The sequence below is a fragment of the Oryzias latipes genome, chromosome 9 (assembly GCF_053564925.1).
Source record: "Oryzias latipes strain Hd-rR chromosome 9, Olatipes_Hd-rR_3.1".
NCBI lineage: Eukaryota > Metazoa > Chordata > Actinopteri > Beloniformes > Adrianichthyidae > Oryzias > Oryzias latipes.
The window spans coordinates 15,980,600-15,990,587 of record NC_136245.1 but is presented as its reverse complement, the minus strand read 5'-3'; the positions used below and the strand labels follow the sequence as shown (position 1 = coordinate 15,990,587).

Below are 9,988 nucleotides of genomic sequence, written 5' to 3'. Positions count from 1 at the left end.
AATACCGTCTGACAGAAACTAGTTTGTTGCTTCATCCATGTCAATAATCAGCGGTCTTTAAATAACTGCAAATAACTTTCATCTAAAGAGGGACACTTTAACTTTTGAACATGGTGGATTTTGAGGACTATCATTTTATACACCTTTGTCACCTTTGCTTAATCTCTGTTAGAATTTGTTTTCTAAATGGTTTCTGTGTTTTTCAGGAAAGATCTTTTTACGGTAACGATTTTCATGAACTATAATAAACCTTATTGGCAATGGGAAATATTTTCAACCAAAAGACCCAAGAAGGTCTTGATTTCCTTTTTGTTACCTCCTGTGCGTCTGTTTCTCTAACTTTTTCTTTAGCCTGTTTTTAAAGCTATGCTTACACCCCTGGGAGCATCCAAAACAAGAATTATGATTAAAATTTAGAGTGCTTCATGTCCCCATCAGATTTTCTTTATGGGGGGTGGGTTAATATAAGATATATTTACTGTCTTCCATAAACAATGTCATACTGTCAGCCATTAATGGCTAGAAACGCCATAAATTCAGATTAAAAAGGAGGCAGATGTTGTCAGGGTCTGGAAGCACAATTTTAAACTTAAAAAATTGACTGTTATTCACAATCTTTAAAAGTAGTGCGTTTAAAAATAAGTCATCAAAAGCTCATAACAGTCAAGGAGAGGATTTCCAAACAGCTGTCTGGAAAAGAAACAAGAAGCCAGAGAAAAAAATGATTAGGCCTGAAATTAGTGATTTGTTTTAAATGGTCTTTTAATGGAACCCAGTTATACATTTTTCAAAATAAAACTGAGAGGTTTTGATTTTTTCAGCACTAGCAACGGTAAAAAAAAAAAAAAAGACACCACAGGAATTGTTCAGGAACCTTAACAGAGCTTTTTCCTTACCACAAAGAGTAATATTTTTCTGAGTTGCAATAAATAACTTTATCCACTCCTGTGTGGAAATTTCACCTACACACATATTTGTTACCGTGGCCTTTTAATCTAACCTGAGCCAACCTGTCATGGTCCATCAGACGTGGGAATTGGATATCCCGGGAACACAGGCGCTTTTGCTTAGCGTTGGGTTCCCCCACCACACCACTGCCTCCCCCCTGCTGAAGCACAATGAGCTTGGGAGCAGAGAAAAAGTAACCCACATCACATGAATCAAGCACTGTGACAGGGGTCCGTTGAGTCTGGGATCAGACACAGGATCACAAGTTTGTCCTTTTTTTTTCTTACTCCGTCTCCCATCTCTCCTTGCGGGGTACCAGAGAGGTGGGGTGGCTCTCTGAGGGCATATATTTCCGTTGAAGAGATAAATCAGATCATTTCTGGAGTAAGGAAGGGAGCACAGAGAGAGCCTTCTTGGTCATCTCCCTTTGAGATGTAAATGACACGGTGGCACTGAAAGAGGGCCAGGTGTTCGGTGCAAAGAGGCAAAGCGTGACGGTGCATGCATTCCTCTGGGACTTCATCCATTAACTGTTGCTGTGCCTCATGCAGGGAAACACCCTCAGAACCCACAACAGTCCCAAATGGGCTTGCTAATAAGACTCAATGGCAAAGCATGATCTGAATGACTCAGAAATTACACACTGCTTCAAACTGAGGTTGATGCAAAAATGTCCTTACCTTACAGAATTGCTTTTGCTATCTGCTGCAGTGGAGTACTAATGACCAAAGTCAAAAGTCAAAGTCAGCTTTATTGTCAAATATGCTGCATACACAAGACATACAGCACAGATAAAATTACTTTCCTCTCGCCCCACAGTGCAAGCAGCTTATAAAATAATAAAACAAAATAGATAAAATAACAGTTATGAGAAGAAGAATAACAGCAATCTAAACAGTGCAAAAGAGCAAAAAAAAAAGACCAGAGGTCAACAGCTGAAGCCCCCACCTCATTGGACGATTAGGAATGAGTTAACAGCTTTACTGAGGTCATGAAGGCAGCAATTTGCAACAAACGTTTTAATGCCACAGGGAAAAACTTCCAAATATCCCACACTTCGAGGTGGAGAAAAAGAGTGTTTGAAACTTCAAACACTGAGTTAAGAACACAATGGCAACCTATTATTAGTCTAGATGACAAGACAGAGCAAGAATGACCTGTGTGCTATCTTCTTTCCAATTGGGGAAGGGGGTGTTTGTGCTGAAAAGAAAGGTTATAAGGTCAAATATGCTGAAGAAACACTTCAAGCTTTGCTTTACAATCTTCATTTCTTTTCTAGGATGTCCATACAGACAAACACCAGACCGTGACTCCCAATAGATAGAATTCTTAACCATGTTGACCCTAACCCTAACCCTCGTCTTGAGATGAAAAGTGACATAAATGCCGCCCGACTTCAGTGTTTAAAAGATATCAAATAGCTGACTTCAGCAGTGCTGCTTAAACACACTGTTGATGAGTGGTTCTCAAACACATACTGGTTTGGTCAACAGAGGTTACAATTAATATCAAACAGAAGGAAAAACTTTTCAACTCAAAGTCAACAAAATGCCACCAAAAGCAAATCTATGGTTGAGCTACAATAGTTTGAAAATCTCATAACCTTTTTTATTTAAGACAGAGGAAATTAACTGTTGTGACTCCACTGCTCCACCTGCTGGTCATCATCAGGCACGTCCACATCTCACTGCAGACTGCGTGTAACCACAACGTTGATTTGTAACAATGACACTCGAGCCCCTGTGGTTGGTAAACATCTCCTGTATTATTTATTTCTTGTTCCATGTATGCAGAAATCTACTTCCAAAGGGTCCACAGGGATTATCCTTGTAGGCCTAATAAGGCCGGATATAGGTATGGGCGAGGAGGCCGTGACTGTCCCCTCAAATGTGATGGTCCGCAAAAGAAGGGGAGATGCTCTGGAAGGGTGACGGTATGTCATGATGGAGAAGCGTCGGCCTACAGTCTGAAGGAACATGTCCTCATTAAGAACTTCTGACCGTGGCAGCTGGCAAACCTTGAGGAACTCCATGTTGAGAAGGATTCAAGTCACGGCTGTGCATAATATATGTTTTACTCTCAATTTCCTATAAAGACAGAGCACTGAGTCTTGGTGTCGTGTCAACTTTTATTTGTAAAAGTTGCCACATTTTTGGTCTTTGCCCATCTGTGTCCAGTTTTCTGTTTCCTTTCTGGCCCTCTGGAATTGGTTTCAAACATCACAGCATCTTCTCTCCTCTTCTTGCAAACTCGTGGTGGAAAGCACCTGTCCCACCTTGACTTCTTCACAGGATCAGCATCTCCTACCAGGATACAGAAAAATGTATTTTTAATGATTTGATCAATTTACTGAGGCATTTGGTTTGTGCTGTTGAGATGTTTGTTCAGGTTTGTTATGTATGAGCATGAGTAGCCAGGCCAGAGAGCTGCGTAAGGTCTGGAGCTACTAAGATCAGACCAGAAACTCACAGTGTCTGCTGACCTGGAAAGAAAATTTTGTGAGAAACACAGTTTCAGGACTTTCTTGGTCCTAAAACAGTTGGAAGCCGAAGATCTCTACTTTGCATGTGAAGCATCTGGAACTAAGGCTGTGGTCAAAGTACAGATAAATGCTTACCACCAATTTCACCATCCTGTGAAGGAAGATCTTGTGATTTTTGCCAACACCTGCTTTACCCTCATAATCTCAGTTTCCAACATTGATCTGAGGCTGAAAACAGAAAAATACCTTTTATAATCTGTATTTTTAATGGATGAAAATCCCTTTTTACTGCTACTTTCCTTTAGATCTGTTTGAACGGTTCCTTGAGCAGCTTCAAGGAAGAAAGATGATGGAGCCTGATGCTGTGAAGAGGAACTGGAACAATCCACTTCCAAACGCTGCTCCTCTGGACTGAACACAAACAGACCCCAGCTGGTCTGCTCTGTTCTGTTCTTGCTGGGTGCTCAGATCTGTGGAAATGGATAACAAGTTAGAAAATGAAAAGTCATATCTCTGCTTTTTTGAATGTTTTAGAATCATTAAGCAGAAATTTGGGTGAGGTTCAGTAGACTGGAGCTCACCACGACTGTGATCCAGGGTCTGATTAATCAGGCCTTTGGGAACTCCATTAATCCTCCAGCTGATGTTTGCCTGAAACGAAACTCTCAGAAACATAGAACTTGCTGTGTCTTCTAGTCTGCAAGGATTCCAAAATATAGGCTGCAATACTTACTACATGTTCAAAAGATGGAGTCACTTTTCTACAAAGTGTTGGTGAGAATATAAAAAAAACATCATAAAAAATCTCTTTAATGTATTACAATAACAAAACCATTTTAAAATAAAAGCTAAATTCTTGCAAAAAGGGTTGAAAGAAACAGAGTTATTACTTACCGTGACTTTGTTAGTCTCATTTTAAACAGTATTCATAAACAGCAACAAAAAGTCAAAAAGTTAGTCATTTGAAAGCAAACCAATAAACTAAAAAAAAAGAACATATTCTTCTGAAATTTTTCTAAAATTATTAAATATTTCATAGCAAACTTCCTGCATAAACAACAATAATTCTGAAAACTGATGATAATTCTGCACAAAAGAAGATGACAATATTCAAACTTTGCAAAAATGAAGCAGCTTCTACTTTGATTCAGTGCAGATTTCTTTTGGTAAAATTTAAACAGAATTTTCTGTTAATACTGTTGTGAATCCCCAAAACCAATTTAAATAATTAAAGTTAAACTCACTTAAACTGGACGATGATCCTTTTGAGTTAGAAAAAGAATTTGTTAATATAGTTATTTTATTTTTTATTGCATAAGTATGCTAGAATTAAAAGAGAAGGGAACTTACTGAGAGTTTGTGTTTTTCCTGCTTAAAAGAAAAAAAAAATGTTGACAAATTAGTTTTTGTGTAAGAAAGTTAATGTCAAAAAGAAGGAAACTCATTGGAATTTTTTAAACTTATGAACTGGTGAAGAAAATGCACAGAATATACTTACTTTTTGAAAGCCTAAAAGGAAAACCAGAAGTTATTTCACAGAATATGTAACGTGTTAAAACGTAAAAAGTGATGTGTGTGCGAGTTGTGCGTTACATCTCAGGGTTGTATGGCGACTCACTCAGCAATCCCCTGATAAATTGCTGAAGGACAGTAGCGTTTGTGGCCAACAAACGCAGATTTTCAGACACCGCAGGCCGAGCGTTCTGCTGGAGGGCCGGAGGCTGAACCTTTGACAGACAGACAGAGAAGGAGGAGTCAGAGAATCATTCACCTGCATCTTTAAATTGTTGCAGCAGAGTGGAGTAGTGTGTGACACGATGCCTCTTTTTTTATTTTTTTTTATTTGACAAACACTTCTACAAACATCTGGAAGACTCACATCTGACTGGGGAGCAGCAGCACTTGTACGCAGCAGCCTTAACTGAGGAGGCTCCTCATCACTGTCAGAGCTGCTGTCCTGCTGTTCCCAGTGTCTCTGTAACACAAATGAACACAGGCAACAATTTAAGGATCTCATCTTAAACAAACACCACAGAGAGCTCTGAACATCAGAGTTTGTGCAATCTCATCTAAAGAGAGGGATCATGAGTTTGAGCCAAATATGTCAATTTTTGGATTCGATTAATCAAAATTGAGTCAACTTGACGACAGTTTGGACTCACAACTGTCATTGACCAAGAAACATTTCAGTCGTGAAATCTCATTTCATCACCCTTCACACCTTCGTCTTGAGAAAAAGAAAACGCTCCAAACACACTGATCATCGTGATTAAAGCTCACTACAGACAAACTACAGAAGGACAAACCGCTGCAGGATTGCTGTGCAATGAGAGAAAAATCTTTCATGGACATTTTTTTCACCCACAGTCATTAAAACGTAGCTTATCTAATGACCCAATACGCTCTCACTTAGTGAGACAAAGCCATTCAATAACATGCAGATTATGTGACAACATGTAAAAACATTTCTACAAACATCTGGAATACTCACATCTGGCTGGGGAGCAGCAGCACTTGTACGCAGCAGCCTTAACTGAGGAGGCTCCTCATCACTGTCAGAGCTGCTGTCCTGCTGTTCCCAGTGTCTCTGTAACACAAATGAACACAGGCAACAATTTAAGGATCTCATCTTAAACAAACACCACAGAGAGCTCTGAACATCAGAGTTTGTGCAATCTCATCTAAAGAGAGGGATCATGAGTTTGAGCCAAATATGTCAATTTTTGGATTCGATTAATCAAAAATGAGTCAACTTGATGACAGTTTAGACTCACAACTGTCATCGACCAAGACACATTTCAGACCCTTCACACCTTCGTCTTGAGAAAAAGAAAACGCTCCAAACACACTGATCACCGTGATTAAAGCTCACTACAGACAAACTACAGAGGGACAAACCGCTGCAGGATTGCTGTGCAATGAGAGAAAAATCTTTCATGGACATTGACCCAATACGCTCTCACTTAGTGAGACAAAGCCATTCAATAACATGCAGATTATGTGACAACATGTAAAAACATTTCTACAAACATCTGGAATACTCACATCTGGCTGGGAAGTAGCAGCACTTGTACGCAGCAGCCTTAACTGAGGAGGCTCCTCATCACTGTCAGAGCTGCTGTCCTGCTGTTCCCAGTGTCTCTGTAACACAAATGAACACAGGCAACAATTTAAGGATCCCATCTTGAAAAAACTCCACAGAGAGCTCTGAAATTCATCTAAATAGAGGGATCATGAGTTTGAGCCAAATATGTCAATTTTTGGATTCGATTAATCAAAATTGAGTCAACTTGACGACAGTTTGGACTCACAACTGTCATCGACCAAGAAACATTTCAGTCGTGAAATCTCATTTCATCACCCTTCACACCTTCGTCTTGAGAAAAAGAAAACGCTCCAAACACACTGATCATCGTGATTAAAGCTCACTACAGACAAACTACAGAAGGACAAACCGCTGCAGGATTGCTGTGCAATGAGAGAAAAATCTTTCATGGACATTTTTTTCACCCACAGTCATTAAAACGTAGCTTATCTAATGACCCAATACGCTCTCACTTAGTGAGACAAAGCCATTCAATAACATGCAGATTATGTGACAACATGTAAAAACATTTCTACAAACATCTGGAATACTCACATCTGGCTGGGGAGCAGCAGCACTTGTACGCAGCAGCCTTAACTGAGGAGGCTCCTCATCACTGTCAGAGCTGCTGTCCTGCTGTTCCCAGTGTCTCTGTAACACAAATGAACACAGGCAACAATTTAAGGATCTCATCTTAAACAAACACCACAGAGAGCTCTGAACATCAGAGTTTGTGCAATCTCATCTAAAGAGAGGGATCATGAGTTTGAGCCAAATATGTCAATTTTTGGATTCGATTAATCAAAAATGAGTCAACTTGATGACAGTTTAGACTCACAACTGTCATCGACCAAGACACATTTCAGACCCTTCACACCTTCGTCTTGAGAAAAAGAAAACGCTCCAAACACACTGATCACCGTGATTAAAGCTCACTACAGACAAACTACAGAGGGACAAACCGCTGCAGGATTGCTGTGCAATGAGAGAAAAATCTTTCATGGACATTGACCCAATACGCTCTCACTTAGTGAGACAAAGCCATTCAATAACATGCAGATTATGTGACAACATGTAAAAACATTTCTACAAACATCTGGAATACTCACATCTGGCTGGGAAGTAGCAGCACTTGTACGCAGCAGCCTTAACTGAGGAGGCTCCTCATCACTGTCAGAGCTGCTGTCCTGCTGTTCCCAGTGTCTCTGTAACACAAATGAACACAGGCAACAATTTAAGGATCTCATCTTAAACAAACACCACAGAGAGCTCTGAACATCAAAGTTTGTGCAATCTCATCTAAAGAGAGGGATCATGAGTTTGAGCCAAATATGTCAATTTTTGGATTCGATTAATCAAAAATGAGTCAACTTGATGACAGTTTGGACTCACAACTGTCATCGACCAAGAAACGTTTCAGACCCTTCACACCTTCTCACTCACATCTGGCTGGGAAGTAGCAGCACTTGTACGCAGTCTTGACTGAGGAGGCTCCTCATCACTGTCAGAGCTGCTGTCCTGCTGTTCCCAGCGTCTCTGTAACACAAATGAACACAGGCAACAATTTAAGGATCCCATCTTAGAGAAACATCCCAGAGAGCTCTGGGAAGTCAGAGTTTGGGCGTCTAAATAAATGTATCAAATAAGTACGAAGTATCTGAGCTACTGTGAACTAAATCCATTTGATAACGTAGATTATGCGAAACATAACACATCGATTATAGGACCTCATCAGCATTTTGCGTCATTTCTGCCCCTAAATCGACAGCAGATGTCTGTGTACCTTCTGCCCCCTCCTTCCACTGTAGTTGTGGTCTTTCAGATGAAAGGGAAGGTTGTTCATCTGTAAAGTTTGACATGAAGAAGGGAACAAAAGTAAAGAATTACCAAACATTTCTCTGTTCTTAGTTTCGTGTTATTTGTTAACTTCACCTTTTTTTGTACTGTCCTGTCTGTACTGTCCTTTAATAAGGTTTAGTGAAAATATAAAAATAAAATAACCTAATAATGCACAACCTGTTATACAAAATTAAAATAACTATGTTAGGGTGTAAAATGGTCAGGACAGTGCGAAATGTATCCGCAGTTTATGGTAACATCTTAGCTAAATGCACAGAATCCACCATGTTCATTAAAAAAAAAATACATAAAAGATTACAGAGAGAAAAATGCTCTAAACTCACCTTTCAAATCTTTCTTCAAAAACTTGTTAGTCTTTGGAAAAGGAAAATGCAGCTTTTGCACCGTCTTCTTCGAGGTCCAAGCACAAAATGAGGATTTTTGAAAAGGAATTGCCGAAATGTATATAAACTGTGGTCACCAAGGCAACCACTGCTTTGTAAGTAAACACATTAAATGCAAACTTCGATAGAATTGAATTGGATATAATAGAATATATTCTATTAGATTCTATTTAAAAACAAAAGGAGGTCGCCTAGACAACCATTGTTGTGTAGGTTAGCAAATTAATTCCAAACTACTGCTGACTTTTTCCTATTTCCTTTGGGAAATAGGAAAAAGTATGGAACTTTAATTTGTAAATATGACAGAAATTTAAACACCTGTCCAGCTTCAAATGAAATCACATTTTTAAAGCTTTTCACATACCCGTTTATACCAGCAAAGTATATCTAAAGGACTGAAGAAAATAAAGAGATTTTTATTCAAATCACATAGATCTACTATTGCTTTGATCTTCTTCGTTTGGCAGCAAAGTAGCAGAAGGCATAAGAAGACATACGTAGCACACCGAACTGAAAAAGTCCTTTCATCACCATAAAAATATTGACTGTCTAATGTCTGTTGATCAATCAGACATCTGCTATATCTAAAATCATGCATATGGTATAAAAACAATAGATTTTCCTGAAGAATGGCTTTCAGAACACTCAGGGAAAATAAACTTGTACAAAAACAACAGGACACAAAGAACAGAGGAATACAATAATGGTTTTGAAAAGATGAGTTTTTACTTTGGAGTTAAAGAGGGTTAGTGATGCTGTGTTGAGGTGATTCCAGAGTCCTTCGGTGGTGTGAGAAAGGAGGAGAACAGCAGAGAAGGATCTCAGGGAACAACACGAGAGAGAGTGTTCAAGTGGAGTCAATTCAGAGAGAACGTTTTAACTTTTTAGAGTGCAGATTAAGAGCCAACAAGTAGGAGTTCTGGTTTTTCAGTGGTGAGTAGAAAGAAATTTGACGTGAACCAAGTTTGTGTTTCAAGTCTAAGGAAAAAGAGAATTGAGTTTGTTAAAAACTTAAAGCTGTGTCTCGTTGGCACAACAATAAAACTAGATGTTGAATTTTCTGAAAATTGAACCAAGCGACAGAAGATGGATAAAAAATATGGAAGCGATTCTGTAGCATAAATAAAAAGCAAAGTCAAAACCAGAAATGCTTTTTCATTTTCAAAATGAAGCTGCATTTTTTGACTCAAAAATAAAATGAAAAAGCAATCCACCAAAATGCTTTTTCAT

General features: G+C 39.0%; 1 protein-coding gene across 9 annotated transcripts; it reads right to left on the bottom strand.

The window, feature by feature from the left end:
* Positions 1-1,679: 1,679 nt before the first annotated feature.
* On the bottom strand, positions 1,680-8,838 carry LOC101162373 (uncharacterized). 9 transcript variants are annotated; one of them, XM_078952741.1, is made up of 15 exons: positions 8,699-8,838; positions 8,299-8,358; positions 7,947-8,051; positions 7,625-7,720; positions 7,071-7,166; positions 6,476-6,571; positions 5,922-6,017; positions 5,310-5,405; positions 4,781-5,157; positions 4,675-4,692; positions 4,325-4,339; positions 4,164-4,191; positions 4,012-4,081; positions 3,566-3,900; positions 1,680-3,251 (listed from the first exon to the last, which is right to left on the bottom strand). In XM_078952741.1, exons 2-9 carry the CDS (start codon positions 8,356-8,358, stop codon positions 5,020-5,022), a joined length of 783 nt encoding a protein of 260 aa, XP_078808867.1. In that variant the 5' UTR covers positions 8,699-8,838; the 3' UTR covers positions 1,680-3,251; positions 3,566-3,900; positions 4,012-4,081; positions 4,164-4,191; positions 4,325-4,339; positions 4,675-4,692; positions 4,781-5,019. The 9 variants fall into 9 exon arrangements, with proteins under 9 accessions (XP_078808867.1, XP_078808864.1, XP_078808863.1 ...); XM_078952738.1 differs by having other exon boundaries at positions 4,012-4,191; positions 4,781-4,801; positions 4,929-5,157; XM_078952737.1 differs by having other exon boundaries at positions 4,012-4,191.
* Between the last annotated feature and the right edge of the window lie 1,150 nt (positions 8,839-9,988).